At 39.7% G+C, this 17,485-nt stretch overlaps 1 protein-coding gene across 1 annotated transcript in view; it reads right to left on the minus strand.

Moving 5' to 3' along the window:
• SESN1 (sestrin 1) overlaps nucleotides 1–12,964 on the minus strand; it is a gene marked incomplete at both ends in the record, with an annotated part of 116,421 nt that extends 103,457 nt beyond the window's left edge. The window contains one exon of the mRNA XM_079716782.1: nucleotides 12,686–12,964. Within this exon, the coding sequence (XP_079572908.1) occupies nucleotides 12,686–12,964 (279 nt within the window). The remainder of the gene's footprint in view (nucleotides 1–12,685) is intronic.
• Nucleotides 12,965–17,485: the final 4,521 nt, after the last annotated feature.

Raw genomic sequence — 17,485 nt, forward strand, 5'->3', positions numbered from 1 at the left:
TCAAATTGGGTAATTTCTTAAAATCATTTTATAACTTTAGTTTGTAATTTAAGAAACCAAGATTAAAATGTTCCAATTTGATCAGGTAAATGTTGAACTATGGAAAGGACAAGAAAAAAATACCTTTTACACTATTTAAACATAATCTTTTATGATCCTATGATAATTTTCCAAATAACTAAATAAAAGAATCCAAAGACTTTAAAGTATGCACGGGAAACATACAAATGGAAAAATGATTTCTATAAGAGCTCAAAGTAATGATATAATCTGGGCTTGACTTCTTAAAAAGACAATAGAAGCCCCTTTTCTTTTTAGCTGTAAACAACTTGCTGTATGACATGTAACGCAATACAATATTTTGGGAAATTTCAAACATTTATAATGCATGAGAAAAATACTCAGCACTCCTACACTATTTTTTTAAGCCCACAATAGTGCAGTCTTTCAGCTACAAAGCCAGAAGCCAGTTATAAAACCAGTACTTTTCCGCTAGTTACTTGTGGGGCGGGGAAGGGGATGTTCAGCACTGCAAACGTTAGGGTCTAAAATAAGATCATTGCAAGGAGTTACTACAGCACTCACACTGCCAGCATTGTCATGGCAACAATGAACTAGCTAGGAGAATGCTCTTTTAACATTCAAAGCTAATCTTGAGTCTATTACTCACGGAAATATACCAAATTTTCTTTTAGGCAGTTCACTAAAGAAATCATCTTACTTGGTAATCTCTTAATGTAAATATAAGCCTTTTATATATATTTCCAAGATCACAGTCTAGCCACCTTCTTGCAATCAGCTGAAATTTATAATGACAACATAATGAAAATTATATGCCACAGTGAAACACAAAGATTCAATAGAGTTCAAATGCAATTTCAAAATGGGTCAGGGTTTAAATAGGAATTTGATATGCAATTTAATAACATCTGAGAATGTGGATTCTCCTAGAAACCAAAGTTTTACATTTCATTCCGAAGGAAAAATAATTTGGAAAAGAAAGTAATATACATTTTCATAAATAGGAAACATTAAATTTTTATTCATATAATGCAGTATAATGATGAAAAGCATGGACTCTGGAGTCTCACAGCCTGGGTTTGAAACCTGGCTCCTTTTCTTACTGAGCTATGATACCTTGGGCAAGTTATTTAACCTATCTGAGCCTTGATTTTTTTTCCTGATGCATAAAATGGGGATAATAATACCTACTCTTACAGTGTTGTGGTGAAGATTAAATGAAAAGCGTTAAGAATATATGAAAAGGGTTAAGAACTAGGTTTCGCAAACAGAATGCCTATTCTTATTACATTCAAAAATACACATTCTTCGAAACTAGAAAGATTAAGAGACTGTTGAAAATGCCTTAAGATAACTTTGTCCCAATGTGTGGCAGATTCTAAGCGGGGCAGGCATGGGAGCTCAGGAGGAGCCCCAAAGACACCTGCCATGCCCAATGAAGCAAATTCAAGAAATCAAACATGATACAAAATCTCTTCAAGCCCTGTTACTTCTGGGGTATCTTTTGGGCCATGTAATCTTTGCTTAGTTACTCTGTTCTTAAAATCATATCAAGCTGTCTAGGCCAGGCCAGTTATCCGGCCAGAGTGAAAGGACTGTTTTGGGGACTTTCTGCTTAATGTGTCAAGCTCCCACTGGGGGAAGCAGAGTAGGAACACTGATAGTGCAGCTTTAATCTCCTCAGTAGACCGTCAAGGCAAGCAGTCTCTGCAGCAAATTTGCCTGAAGTATCAGACATGAATCGACTAGGCACAGAGGATTCAGTTGCTTACTGACAGCACTGGCATATAAGTCATCATTTACTTTTCTACATTTTATACCCCTGAAGATACATTGGAAAGTCAGCTGTTCCTAAATAGGACAATAGACGAGCATTGTATCAGGGGAGGAATCCGGTTCCCAGAGTGCTAAAACAATGTTTATAAAACACTTACTTTGGTTCCTAGAGGTGCTATTTCCTCTAGGATGCTATTCCCTAGGGCCAAGGGACCGGGAAAGTAGGTGAAAACTTTCCCAGTTGCCCAGAGACTTGGGGTACCCTAAAGGGCATATGGTGCCAGAGGGCTCAACTTCCCATCTCCTCTCCCCCAACTGCACTGTGAGGGCAGAACAGAATACTAATAGTTAATATTCACTGAGTGCTGAGTTACAGTAAACATTGCACGTTACCTCATTTAATCCTCACAACTCTGTGAGGGAACTGAGGCTTAAGCGGGTTATATAACTTGCCCAAGGTCACAAAGCTTGGCAGAGTAGGACTTAGAGCCAGGTCTGACTAACTCTAAAGCCCATGGTTTGAGCATGCTCCTATATTGCTGTCTAGGTATTAAAGCACAGGCCTTGGCAATGGACCTCTCCATGTACACTTGACCCCTGGATGACACACGCAGCTGCCTGCCTGCAACCCGTCCCTACTGGTGCCATGTTGACATACTAGAATGGTGCTGAACTCCAAGGAGGGGATGGATGCTACAGATCTGCCATCACCCACGGAGGAAAATTCTGGGTAAGGCCGCCACTTACCCTGAGGCAGTGGTTGGTTAGAAGCATCCTTTGGTAAAGTTGGACATAGCATTAATGTGCTAATATATTAAAATTTACTGTACAAAAGGCAATTAGGGGTGTAAATACATGTGGATACAAAGGGTGGGATATATGAAAGTCAATTATAAGTCAATACATAAAAATCCTAAACTCTAAACAGAAAAATCCTAAAGTAATGCCAGTTTGGAGTTTGACTCATTAGCTAAAAGACCTAGATCAAGTTCATCATCATCTTCTTTATTATCACCAATATTCATCACCATCATCACCAATATTTACTGAGCACTTACTGTGTATAAGGCCCACTTCTACATACTTTACTGTTCACTTAATTCTCAAAACTACCCTGTGAGAGTGGTATTATTATCCTCATATTACAATAAGTAAACAGTCTCAAAAAGTTTATTCGTAATTAAATTTGTACAGTATATCAAAGTTTACAAAATTCTTTACCAATATGATCTCCTTTAATTTTTATAATCACATCACAAGGCAGATATTAAAATTATGTCAATTCACAGATGAGGAAACAGATACAGAAGTTAATTTATTCATGGCTGGTAAAGAAAATCCAAGATCTTTAAACCCTTCTGAAGCAATATCTCTAGTCAATGTGAGACTCTGTATATTTAAAATAGATGGTTAGAAAGAAAAAAAAAATCAAGAAAAAACAAAAGCTTCTTTTGTTTTTAAAGTAGAATAATGATTAAAATTAAGAGAAGCTTACAGCCTTTCCTTTGATATGTCAAAAGATAGATAAGCACAGCGCTTGGCATATAGTAGGTACACAGTAAATACCTCATGAATGAAATGAGAAGAAATATTCAGTGCGTTCAGTGGTCAAATCCATACTGCCTCAATAAAATTTCAATTATTTCCTATGCTCAGAGTCTCTGTCATCAAGAAAACTGAATTTAGATTAATATTTTATAATTTAAAACTGCCAATGTATACATTACTTGTTAGATGAAAAAATAGACACACCTTAATTTGGTGAGGTGTAATCACTATCAGTGACTTTGAGAGATCTTATTTTGTGAGAAAACCCGTCTCCCTATTATTTAAATCACTTTTTACTTTTGAAAGGCTTCTCTAAATATGTCCTTCAGTTCCACTGATCATATCACTCTACCACTATTTTGCAAGGCTTGGCCTTTATCACATGATCGGAAGAATTTCTTACTGTGTTTAGGCTATGAATAGCATTTGAAAAATTAGTTATGGGCTTCCCTGGTGGCGCAGTGGTTGAGAGTCCGCCTGCCAATGCAGGGCACAAGGGTTCGTGCCCCGGTCCGGGAAGATCCCACATGCCGCGGAGCGGCTGGGCCCGTGAGCCATGGCCGCTGAGCCTGCGCGTCCGGAGCCTGTGCTCCGCAACGGGAGAGGCCACAACAGTGAGAGGATCGCATACCGCAAAAAAAAAAAAAAACCAGATGAAAAATTAGTTATAATTATAGACAGCTAACACCTGCTGACTTGCTAGAAAATGAAATCATGTCAAGTTTAAAGACGACTGTGCAATGCCTGTCAAAGAGTGAAGTGTGAAAACAGTAAATGCTCATTTTTAGTGGGGTAAACTAAGATTCTAATTAGACTTTATTGAATATTACACATAGAATTGACAAATTATCCTAGCTATTTAAGAAAGCATATGTATATGTATGTATGTGCATATTTTATATATATATAAAATATATATGTATATATTATATATACATAAAATCTTGTCAATTTAAACAATTTTTAAGTTAAAACGTTAATACTATTCATTTAATGAATATGTATATATGAAAGTTGATTTGGGTAATATAACTAACAAAACTCACATCATAAATTTTATTTTCCTTTAGTATGGTTTAAAAGCTTAGGAAGTTGAAGGTAATTTTATAATATAAGTAATATTTTAAAAATCTATGAAGACCTTTCCCTTTTAAAAGTAAAAATAGAGTCAGATTTAAAGAAAGCATAAAACTAGAATAATCTCATTTTTCTAAGGTAATTCCATATTTCATTGCAATCTTATTAGATTTTTCTATAAGTAATTATAGAAAAGAGATAAGAACATGAGAAGACATAATTATTGTGTTGCCAAATTTCACAAGTCTTTTTCATATAAACTGAAACATGTCACAAATGATGACAGTCTACTAGCAGTATACAGGCTTTCAACAATAAAAATGCCTATTGTGAAAATCCAATAAATGGTCCTAACAGCTATCCTACAAAAACTCCCAAAGTATTTTCAGTGAAAAAGCATTTTTTTAAAAAACAAGCATGTTGTTTTTTTTGAGCAATATTTTTTAACATCTTTACTGGAGTATAATTGCTTTATAATGTTGTGTTAGTTTCTGCTGTATAACAAAGTGAATCAGCTATATGTATACATATATCCCCATATCTCCTCCCTCTTGCATCTCCCTCCCACCCTCCTTATCTTACCCCTCTAGGTGGTCACAAAGCACCGAGCTGATCTCCCTGTGCTATGGGGCTGCTTCCCACTAGCTATCTATTTTACATTTGGTAGTGTATATATGTCCATGCCACTCTCTCACTTCATCTCAGCTTACCCTTCTCCCTCCCTGTGTCCTCAAGTCCATTCTCTATGTCTGCGTCTTTATTCCTGTCCTGCCCCTAGGTTCTTCAGAACTATTTTTTTTTTATTCCATATATGTTTAGCATACGATATTTGTTTTTCTCTTTCTGACTTACTTCATTCTGTATGACAGACTCTAGGTCCATCCACCTCACTACAAATAACTCAATTTCATAAAAAACAAGCATCTTTTAAAAGGCTTTTTTTCTATACACAAATGTCATGGTAAATGTATCTTTATTGACATTAGTTTAACTTGGTGTAGTAACCAACAGGAAAAAAAGCAAAGTATAAAATAATGTTCCCATAGTGTGCCTTAAACTTCCAGTCTGCCCATTGCCCCTAGTAATACCATCATCAAATATTCTGAAGAACCCTCAGATGCCCCTGAGTTTACTGTGCCAGTGTAACTGAAGCAGTAGTTCATATCATCGAGGTCAATTAAGGTCTTTCTCTCTTAATGTAATAAATGTGATCTACAAAAGCTGAGTCAAAGTAAATCCTATTTTCTATTGACTTCAATTAAAAAGTAAATATTTGGGTCTTCCCTGGTGGCGCAGTGGTTGAGAGTCCGCCTGCCAACGCAAGGGACACGGGTTCGTGCCCCGGTCCGGGAAGATCCCACGTGCCGCGGAGTGGCTAGGCCCGTGAGCCATGGCCACTGAGCCTGCGCGTCCAGAGCCTGTGCTCAGCAATGGGAGAGGCCACAACAGTGAGAGGCCCGCGTACCGCAAAAAAAAAAAAAAAAAAAAAAAAAATAGACTGATTTGAGAAACTGTGACAAAGAAGAGATTATAATTGGTGGCGAGGCTTGCTTGGTGCTGATACACATCCAGCATAACTTTCATCCTTTTATGCAATTTAAGTACTGCCTTCCCTCCACCAGCATCTCCCCTGTCCTTCCACAAATTCTAAAATTTCCTCATGCCTCTGGTTCCTCCAGTACATGCTAATTTGCTACTCATAAACACTGTTTTTAGATATGAAATTATTTATGATTAATATGTAACACCAAATAGGGCCCCGTTGTTTCAAAGTTCTAAGTGATTAATAATCCTTCATCAAACCGAAGATTCTACAGCTACTTTCTGTCACATCAAAGTTTCAACAAATCCTTAAGTTGGCTGTTTAAGTTATTATCTACTCAGTTGGTTAAAAGATATCCTGCAAATTTCTAATGGCTTACAAAAGGAAAATAAATATAACCTTAAAACAAAGATAACAGCACATCTATTTTCAAATTCTTTTACTCCAAGAATGATCTGTATAGCACTTTAAGGGCACACAGTATTAAAGACAAGAAAATAATTCTAATTAAGCTAAACTATTGTTTCAGGGAGTCCTCCTGACATAAACAACCCATGACCTTAAATTGAAATCTAATAGGCAAGTGTTTAACATCCCATTTCCCTACAAAACACTACATCCCATTTATAAACAAAAACAATGTTAGAAAAATATTTTAAAAATTGATCATTCTGGTTTTTTATTTGTTTGTTTCCATGATAGAGACCATTTGGGGCACTGTAACAGGAATAAAATATTTGAAATCTGAAAACTTAAAAAAAAAGAGTATCTGTGTTAGTTTCAATCTTTCTTAAAAGTCAGAACAAAGGAAGAGGACACTGAGGGTAGATAGTGTAGATATGATTCATCCTGTAAGCCAGTGAGTAAAAAGAACATAGGCTCTTTACTTTGTTTTCAAACCATTTAGAAAAAAAAAAAAAAAGTTAAAGGTTTGCCTTCAATTTCTTTACATTCTTCTTCCAAAGAAGCCCAGACAACCTGAGGGTAAATAGTATTCTCCTCTGAGCTCAAAAGCAAAGAAAGAAAGACAGGAATAAGAGGAAGCACTGAGGAGAGAAGCAAGCCAGGAGACTTTCTGAGGGAAAGGGCCTGAGTTCTCAGTGTATCAATAAAATAAGGAAGGCCAAAAAACAGTGGATATAGAAGAGAGAAGCTCAGTGTAAACACTGAAAGAGGACTTTCATATTTGCTGTGATACCTAAGAGTCAGCAGTGAATGTTTGAGATGGACTACCTTAAATTTTTGGCTTTGACTAGACATGGCAGTAAGATAGAAACAAAAACAACACAATCATCTTAAAAAGCCAAATCTGCTTCTAGAATGTTCCGAATCTGTTATATTTTATAGCATCATTATAAATTAGTTACGTTTCCAATCTAATAGAATCTGAATTATAACTAGACCAAAGCAATATATTATCTAGTTAGATATGAGTTTTATTGGCAGCCTCTGACTAAACCTGTCTTCTGTCCCTCTTCTTCCTCACCAACAGAAATCTTTGTTCACATGATGGGGGCTCTCCTGGCTCTTAGGGGCTGAATGTGGATTAATCCAAACCAAAAATAGAAATGCCCAATTTCCTTGCCAGTTACTGGCTTAGTAAAGGGCATGTGACACTGGTCAATAGAAACTGAGAAGAAGTCTGCTGGAGGGTTTCTGGGGAAAGCTTTTCTTCCCTAATAGAATAGATGCATGGGAAAAAACTCTTTTCCTCTTAGCTGCAAATGGTCAATGACTACACATGGTGCCTGGAGAACAAAAAGATAAAAGGCAAAAAGGTAACATAGTTCAGCTAATGAATCAATCTTTCAGGCTTGAAATAGCCTAACTTCCAGACTCATTATGCGAACAATAGGAGGTTTACTAACCTCTTATTGTTAAACCTATAAACTATATGTTCCCCAATGGATACCAACTGGATACTCCAACTGCAACTCTACAACTATAAATGTGCACCATACCCAACAACTAAAGTTTCATTTCTCCCTGGGGGGTAACAATCACTTCACTAAATGAAAGTCTCCTCCATCCCACTTAAGATAAATACTTCCTTACTTGGTCTAAGTTTTCTACCTTAAGCCAAGTTACTTTCAGATAGTGTTAATTGCTGAGAGGCATATAAGAAAATTTGTTTTCCTTTGTCATGGTATAGAAATGAAAAGGATCAAATGACTACTCTTGGAAAAGTACTTGGCTATTTTGGATACTCCTCATAATGTTTTGATGAATATACACATACTCACATTTTCCCCCTTAATTACATGTATCATAAAGACAATAGCTCACCAGTGGACTATAATAGTATATTGGGCCACTCCATTCATTTGCTTAGGGAATCAAGCATATCCAAAAGGTATTATGGGTGTAAACAAACAAACAAACAGCACAACTAAAACCTCCTATGAGAACAGAAGACCTTCCTCTAAAACGGGGAACAAATCTAATTGATCTTCAGTCCTGACTATAGTGCCTGGCTAAAATAGTTCTCAAAAATGTGTTGAACAGATTTAAGTATGCTGACTTGAAATCAATAAATTGAGAACAGGAATAAACAGAGAATGCTATCTCTCAATGTGCCAATTTTTTTACACGTTTAGCCATTTTGAGTTGAATCCATCCTACCACAACCCTACCACCTCTCCCTGACCATACTCCTCTGAGCTGACCTATAGCAATTAAGGGCCCCTTCAGGAACAGCTGCAAGAATTGCAAATGCAGTTCAGCTTTTGCTGCTTACTAGTGAATAAGAGAAGGCATTACGGAGCACTACATTATTTTGTTTCCCTTGTGAGGCTGGTGCTAGAGTGTGAGAAGTGAGGCTGCAGCGTTAAGTGGACGCCAGATGATGCTGGACATTAAGTAACATCCTTAAGTTTAGATTCTATCCTAAAGGATTTTAGGGAGGAGAGAAACATGGTCAGCTTTTTATTTTAGATAAATAGCTCTGCAATTATGTGGAGGATGGATATAAAGGTGGTTGAGAAAAGTGAGAGATAACAATGTCAGGAGTAGAACAGTGGTGGCAGGGGCAGAAATCCCTTTAAGAGCTATTTCTAATCAGATTTATCATAGGCAACTTAATCTCAACATGTCCAAAACAGAACTCATCATTCCCCTCAAGTGACCCTCTACCACTCTTTTGTCTCCCGAAATGACTTAATTATTCACCAAGGAGTTCAAGCTAGAAACTTTAGAGCCATCCTTGATTTTATTTTCCTCATCTCCTATATCCAATTAAATACTATACCCCATAGGTTCTAACTCCTAGCTATCTCCCAAATCTATTCACCTTTTTCCACTTTGCCCACTACATCTTACTCCACCTTTTTTTTTTTTTTTTTTTGCAGTACGCGGGCCTCTCACTGCTGTGGCCCCTCCCGCTGCGGAGCACAGGCTCCGGACGTGCAGGCTCAGCGGCCATGGCCCACGGGCCCAGCTGCTCCGCGGCACGTGGGATCCTCCCAGACCGGGGCACGAACCCGCGTCCCCTGCATCGGCAGGCGAACCCTCAACCACTGCGTCACCAGGGAAGCCCCTTACTCCACCATTTTTGCTTTGGACTAGTGAACAACCTCCTACCTGTTGCACATTCACTTTCGACCCCTGAAATCCATTCTCCAAATTGCTTCCAAAGTGATGCTTCTAATACACCATGTATCATGTCACCATCTTGCTCAACACCCCTCAGTGGCTTCCCATTGTTCCTAGGATAAAGCCTACAACTCCTAACATGGCCCACAAGATCCTCTGTTCTCTGGCTCCTGCCTAAAAACAGAATTCCTAACTTTATGGGTGTTTCTTATGTGCTAGGCACTGTGCTATGCTTTGTAAGCATTATTTCATTTTATTCTCATTGTGAGGCAGGAACTATTAGCATCATCCTCATTCTGCAGGTGAGAAAACTGAGTCAAGGAGAGATTATGTAACTTACCTAAGGCTGTAGAGTTCAGGTCTGACTCCAGAGCATGTACTTAAACTTTCACACTCTCCTCAAACTGTATGCTCCAACCGCACTGCATTACTTTCCACTCCTAAATTCACCTGCTCTCTCTTACCATGAGGCCTTCACACACACTATTCCCTATATATGGAATGTCCCCTCTCACAAATCTCATTTTTGCCTGGATAATATCTATTCATTTCTGCTTAAATGCCATCTCTTCAGGGAAGTCTTCCTTTACTATCTAAAATTATATTGTTTATTTGTTTATGGTCTGTCTCGCCCTTCAGTAGAATGTCAAAATTGTTACCACTGATTCTCAGTTCTTAGAATGGCATTCATCAGGGGTTCAATTAACATTTGTTGAATGAAGGCATGAATGAATGATGTAGGGATGAAAACTCCCTAATCTAGTAACTTCATCTATTCAGACTAAGAAACAGTATTTATTTAGTAGCTTCCAGGTCCCAGTCAATACTCTTGAGAACTTACAGCCCTCTGGGAGAGACAGACACATAAACATGTGATTATAGCCCAATATAAGTAAAGTGCCTGTTAGAATTGTAGCTGGAATAATGTGCAATAGATGCAGAGATGAGAAAGAAGGCATAAATTGATGGGAAACCTTCACAGTAGAGATTCTTGAATCCTTCTGCAGGATGAATGAGTCTTGAAATACATATCACATAGTCCATGTATTTCTTTTATGAAAGGGGAGAGCAGCATCCATTACATATGGGGCACTTTACATCTCATTTATCATAATTTATATTATTTATTATAGTAATACACCTCTGTATTATTATTACCATTTTATAGATGTGGAAATCCAAGCTTAAGAGAGGTCAAGTAACTTAACTCGTTCAAGGGTATGCAGTATATTAATAAAGGAGGAGAACCTGAGCCCAGGTCTGACACCAGTACCACTTTACTTACCATTATGTTAGTCCTTTGACCCTGTACTCCCCAGAACCTAATTACTTGTTTTCAATCTAACTCTTAATAAAATTGATTATCTGGTTTCCCATTCTAATATTTTTTAAAGTAGCAAAATAAAAGATTCAGGAAGAGACTGAAGTGAAGCATACCAACAGTAAGGTAAGGAACAGAAAGACTATAAAAATTGAACACACAAATTCAAACAAAATGGATCATACAGTCCTACATATACATTCCACCCTCAGCTGTACAAGAGTATGTACTTGATGTGCATAATGATGACCCCATTATGAAAAAAACGGTTGTTGTAGTCACTACACTAAGAGATAAAGAAATAACTTTTGATGCTCAAAGAGGTAAACTTCAAGTACTAGAATAATTCCTCTCTAGTAACTCTGGATAAATATAAATTGTAACTATTGTTTCCACAGTGTTTGTGAGAAGAAATATCCCGAGATCTTAGAGTCTTCATTTTATACACATTATTATTTTTCTGTTGCTTTAAACTGAATTCAAACCAGAATAGAAAAACTGTTCATCTTAGCTTACATATATACCCAAGTAAATTATAAATTTAAAAAAACTTCTCATACTGTGACTTTGAACACATGTGGATTGAGTAATTTAGACTGATAAGCTTAAAGGCCATTTCTGACAATTCTTAATACTAAAAAGCTTTCCCTTAAAAAAAAACCTTCTAATAAATCTTCTAATAAAACAAGATAGGGCTTCCCTGGTGGCGCAGTGGTTGAGAGTCCGCCTGCCGGTGCGGGGGGCGCGGGTTCGTGCCCCGGTCTGGGGGGATCCCGCGTGCCGCGGAGCGGCTGGGCCCGTGAGCCATGGCCGCTGGGCCTGCGCGTCCGGAGCCTGTGCTCCGCAGTGGGAGAGGCCACAGCACTGAGAGGCCCGCGTACCGCAAAAAAAAAAAAAAAAAAAAAAAAAAAAAAAAAAAAAAACAAGATAAATTCAATATGTACAAACAGGAGGAAAACTATAACATCCTTTATCCTTTGCACTCGCAACTTAAATAGGTATGTATGTGAAAAAGAAAAGAATCAAACAACTTAGGCAAACACAGAGAAAGCTAGTTAAGTAACTGACCATAACAGTCTACCATTCACTCAACCTGGATCCAATTATTCAATTTGCAGATGTCAGCTCCTTTATAACATGGGCTTTTATTATTTTACATAATTCTTTCAGGAAAAAAAAGTTGCATTTAGGGAACAGATTCTCGGGTTTTTTGTTTTGTTTTTAAGAACAAGAGGAAATTGTTTCACCAGTTATCTCGAACAAGCTGACTAGGAAACATTTAACATCTTTATCATTTTAGAGGGTTTTAAACGTGAAACTTTCCACAGAGAACACTGTTTGTAGCAATGTGAAAAGCATACTGGCTACACTTCCCAACAACACATAAAAGTGAATATAAGGAAAAGTAAGTATTTATTTGTAATTAACTGTAATTTTCACGTATTTTGCCCAGGAGGATTGCATTTCTTTTTAAATTTTTTTTATACAGCAGGTTTTTATTAGTTATCTATTTTATACATATTAGTGTATATATGTCAATCCCAATCTCCCAATGGAGGAATGATGCATTTCTGCTAAAACTCTCTAGAAAGACAATACTTGTTTAGTTGTATTTGAAAATTACTTTTACTTTAATTCACCTTGTCCAATTTTAACCCCAAATTCAATGTTTTACAAAACAGTCTAAATTTAAGATGTTGAGTGGTTCAAATTATAACAACCTATTTGAAGCAAATACAAAGTGAATATCTGCAAGTAAAACTTCACATTACTAGATAAACAGTTGTACTTATAATGTTATTTCTTACCTGGACGCTCTTCAGAATAAACTCACTTTTCTCTCTTACATCTTTAAAGGGACACCTCTTAGAAAGCATAAGCAGATGAGCAAGAAGCTTATTCAACCCATCCAAAGAAACAGCATTTGAAAGGCCGTCAGCTGGACGATAAGGTGTCTCTTTCACCAAACGAAGACACTCGGTTTTTCTCACAATGATCTGCCTAATGTTTTCCAGTGCTGTCTCTCTAGTAGTTGAATCTCTACTGCACAGTCCATCCCATCTCACTTCATTCTCTCCTTCAGCCATGACAATTGGAGTTTTTTCTTTGCTGTCTTCAGTTACCTTTCAGCATGTCCCCCAAAGCACTTTGCATTTTTAAAAACGAGAAATGTAAGAATAAAATCAGAGAACTCGAATCGTCATGAAAACATACGTCTGGGTGACATTTGGAGCCAGAGTGTCTTCGATCTACGAGATAGAGCTCGCCCTCTCCTTCTGCCCGGAGGGGCAGTCTTTTGGTCAGAGACCGAGAAAAAAAAGTTGGAAAGTTGAAACCTTACAGTGCTGGCTTTGCTGGACAGGCAGTGTCGGGGAAGTGTTCTCCTCCGTCTCTCGGGGTCAGCGGATATCCTCACGTTGTGGAGCTGTCAAACCCGTACTCTGCCCAAAAAGGCTGGTAACAGCTGAACGCTCACCAGCCATTCGGTGTTTTTTGTCTGTGCAGCCACGGTGTTCTCGGGAGCGTTCTCACCCCGCCCCTCCTCCGGCACCAGTCCCCGCCTTCCGCAGCTCCTCCCTCCCGGCCGGGCGCTGGCTGGGAAGGCTTGCCGAATCTTGGCTTGCTGGCCCCGGCGGCCAGAGACCCTGGAGCTCCCGGGGGGTCGGCAGCCTCTTGCAGCCGCTCTCTCGGTGGCGGCGTTGGCGGAAAGCGTCTCCGGCCTGCCGGTTCCGGACTCCCCGGGTAGACGCCGCTTCTTTTCCAATCCTTGCGTCCTCGCCCACCGCCCGCCAGGCCAGACAGGCACAGGGCGGCCCCGCAATCCCCGAGCGTGGAGCTGGGTAGCGAAGCTGGTGGAGCGGCTGGGCCCGCGGCGCAGAGCCCGCCCCTTCGCCCAGCCCCATCGGTGGGGCTCGGCCCAGAGGGCGGGAGCGGGGAGGGAAGATGGGGTCCTCACCCCCAGCCCCTCCCCTTTCTCCGCCCGGCACAAACGAGGAGCTGCCCCCGCCCCTGCGCCCTGTTCCCCGCCCAAGCAGACGCGACCCGCGGAGGCAAAGCCATTGGAAAAAACCCCGCCCTCCCACAGGCTACCTCCAGACCCCAAGTCCGCGCGCGGCCGCCAACCGCTGCCGGCCGTTACGCTTGCGTGACGGCGGGCAGCGCGCATGCGCTTTAAAAGGCAGTTAAGCTGCGCCGGGGGGCGTTTTCCGTGCTCTGAGGTTTGGCTTCTTTGGCCTGAACAAGGGGAAAGGAAAATAAGGGACAGCTGAAGTACACAAGCACGGCAGAGAGTGTAGCACAGACGTACACCTGGAAGTTCTTGAATCTAAATTTAAGGTCAGCCTAAAAATAGAAACGGTCTCTTTATTACGCTAAACCCAGGTTTAAGAAGGCAGGGCGTACTCGCATTGACTTCTGGGAAGTATAGTTTTGGTGCCCCCCTCGCGTTCTGTTTGCGACAGAAACTACAGCTCCCGTGAGCCACTGCGACGTTGCCTGTGGCGGCCTGCGAGCCAACGGTTAGCGTTGACGGAGGTTGACTGAGAGCGTCGGTTTGGTGAGCACTGTGGGCTTGGTTGCCACTTTTCCTTTGACAGGATTTTTCCTTCCTTCATTTCCTCTGGGATTTTAGAAACCAAGCCATCTAGTTGAGGCGAGAATTTGGGAATGGTTGCTATCCTGAGGGTCGGAGGGTGCAGCATAAGGCCAGGCAAGGAGGATGCTGTGGAAACGGGTGCTCCGCGCTGCTGCCTCTGCTTCCGGTCTCTCAAGTGGGTTCTCGCGGCATGGATTAGGTACCCCTGTGCAATTGCACCTTTGTTTGCCATTGCACAGGGGTGTGGTTTATTTGCTCAGTCAACTGTCACCGCAAGCCAGGCTTTCAAAGAGAGTTGTCAAATCCCTTTTGTATGAGACTAAAGGAGAAAGAATCCCCGGTATTCCTAAATACGAATTTTTGCAGGCTTTAAGGATACAATATGAAAAAAGACATATAAAAATCTCCAAAATTTGGTATTTTTTAAAGATTCAATCATTTGTTTACAAATTACTGTTTGATTTTTAAAAGTCATTCCTCTTGGGGAAAGTCGACGTTTGAAGTGTTGTCAATGGACTGAAAACCAAATTAGATTTTAATCCTTCACGTTGCAGAATAGATGTGTTTCTTAAAACTTAGCCTTGTTAGGTACTAAGTATACAACAGTGGAAAAGACTGTTATCTAGTTAAACTAATGGTTAAACATACTACACAGTACACACATTAAACATACAGTACTATATCATTGGGATGGCTAGAAAGAAGATCATTTAGCCCAGTCTTGAGAAGTCAGGGAAATCTTCATCTCAGGGAAAGAGGGCCAAAAGAACAGCATATGGTGAGGCCCTGAGTGAGAGAGAGAAGATAATTTCAGGAAACTGCAATAAGCCAAAATCATACATGTTTTGAGATGGATAGCTTTTTGTGTATTGATGTACTTTGAAGCATCAAAGAGAAAGATACTGTGAATTTTCCAGATAGTTTCTGAAAGTCATCTATCCTTGAACAGATTTATAGTTCTGATGAATTGGTTTAATTTGGAAAGCCTTTGACATTCTAATGTTACTGGTTTAAATCAGAATTTTAAAAAATGAGAACTTCTTATGAGTATGATTTCAAAAACCAAAAAAGCCATTCCTTTTTTTTTTTTTTTTTCTTTTTGAGGGGCTCGTCCTCCTATGTCCAGCCCACAAAGGGTAGGGTAGTTTCTTAAGTCCGAGTCTCCTTTTTGCTGTGTAATTGAATATGATCTCATTCATAGCCATGGTTTTGCCACCACCTATGACTCTTAAATGTATAGCTCCATCCAGCTTCACCTTTCAGCTTTCTTATATACATCTTCTTGATATTTCTTGGATATCTCAAAAGTACCTCAAACTCAACATGCCTAAAACCAAATGCATGGTTATCACCTGTGAATCTGATTGTTTTCCAGTGTTCCCTACTTCACTTTAGGGCACTACCATCCACTTATGATGAAAATTTGAAATCTAAGCATTATTTTTTTAATAAATTTATTATTTTTGGCTGCGTTGGGTCTTCGTTGTTGCGCGTGGGCTTTCTCTAGTTGCAGCGAGCGGGGGCTACTCTTTGTCGCAGTGCGCGGGCTTCTCATTGCAGTGGCTTCTCATTGCAGAGCACGGGCTCTAGGCGCGCGGGCTTCAGTAGTTGTGGTGCACGGGCTTAGTTGCTCTGCGGCATGTGGAATCTTCCCGGACCAGGGCTCGAACCCGTGTCTTTCTAAATGTCCTTCATACCTCTGTATCCAAATTATTATTAAGCTTTATCAATTTTATCTCCCAAATATCCCTCAAATCCATCCTTTTCCGTGCATCTACATAAGCACATTCTTTTCTAAACTGCCATAATCTCTTGCCAAGACCATTGCCATAGTGATTATTCACTCTGGCCTTTCTCCATTAGTTCTCCACACAGTAGCCAGAATAACTGTTTAAAAATTCAAATTTCTCTTAAAACCATTTAGTGATGTCCTGCCTTAATCTTAAAGGCAAAATTTCTTTATAAAGCCTAATGTCATTTGGTCCCTTTCCACCTTTCCAGCCTCACTTAGTCTACCAGTCTCCACCTATCTGTGCTTCAGCCATACAGATCTTTCTTCAGTCACTGGTTCTCATATTCCTTTTTATCCATTTGTTCACTCAACAAATATCTGTTGAGTGCCTACTATATAACAGGACATTGAGGTTATACTACTGAGCACAATGTACAAAAGTCCCTACTCATAATCTTACATTCTACTAAGGAGAGATAGACAATAAATATGTGACATGTATAGTAAATGAAGACAAATGCAGTGGAGAAAAATAAGAACCAACTCAGAAGAGGGATGGAGAGTGCCAGGTTTTGGGGGGCAAGGTTCACTTTTAAATAAGGTGGTCAGAGAAGACCTAATCAAGAAGGGGACATTTGAGGGGATCTGAAATAGGAGGAGGAGTAAGTCATGCAGATGTCTGGAGGAAGAACGTTTCTGTGAAGAGAACAGCCAGTGCAAAGGCCTGCGGGTCCTCACATTTGACAAATAGCAGTGTGGCAGGAGAGGAGAATAACATGAGGTCACAGAGGATGGAGGTCATGTAGGTGATTGAAAGAACTTTGACTTTTTTGATTGAGATAGGAAGCCATTGGAAGGTTTTGAGCAGGTGGGTTGCATGATCTGACTTTTTAAATTGATTACTTCTTTTAAATTGTGTTGATCATGGACCATGGAGAAGCACGCGTAGAAGCAGAGGCACTATATAGGAAGGTAAGGTAATAGTCCAGGTGAAAGGTGGTAGTGGTAGTGGGCCAGGGTGATAGCAGTGGAGGCAGTGGGAAGAGGCCAGAGTCTGGATATATTATGAAAGTATAGCCAACAGGTTTGCTGACAGATTGGATATGAGGTGTGAGAGTAAAAGAGTCAGAGATGATTACAAGTTTTTAGCTTGAGCAACTAGGAGGGAAATACCATTCAGCGTCATGCGAAAGTCTCCAGATTTGTGTGTTGGAGTAGCAGGGTAAATCAGGAGTTTAGTTTGGCTGTGTTACGTTTGAGATGCCTCTAAGACATTACAGT

Source organism: Hyperoodon ampullatus (genome assembly GCF_949752795.1).
Source record: "Hyperoodon ampullatus genome assembly, chromosome: 12".
NCBI classification, from domain to species: domain Eukaryota; kingdom Metazoa; phylum Chordata; class Mammalia; order Artiodactyla; family Ziphiidae; genus Hyperoodon; species Hyperoodon ampullatus.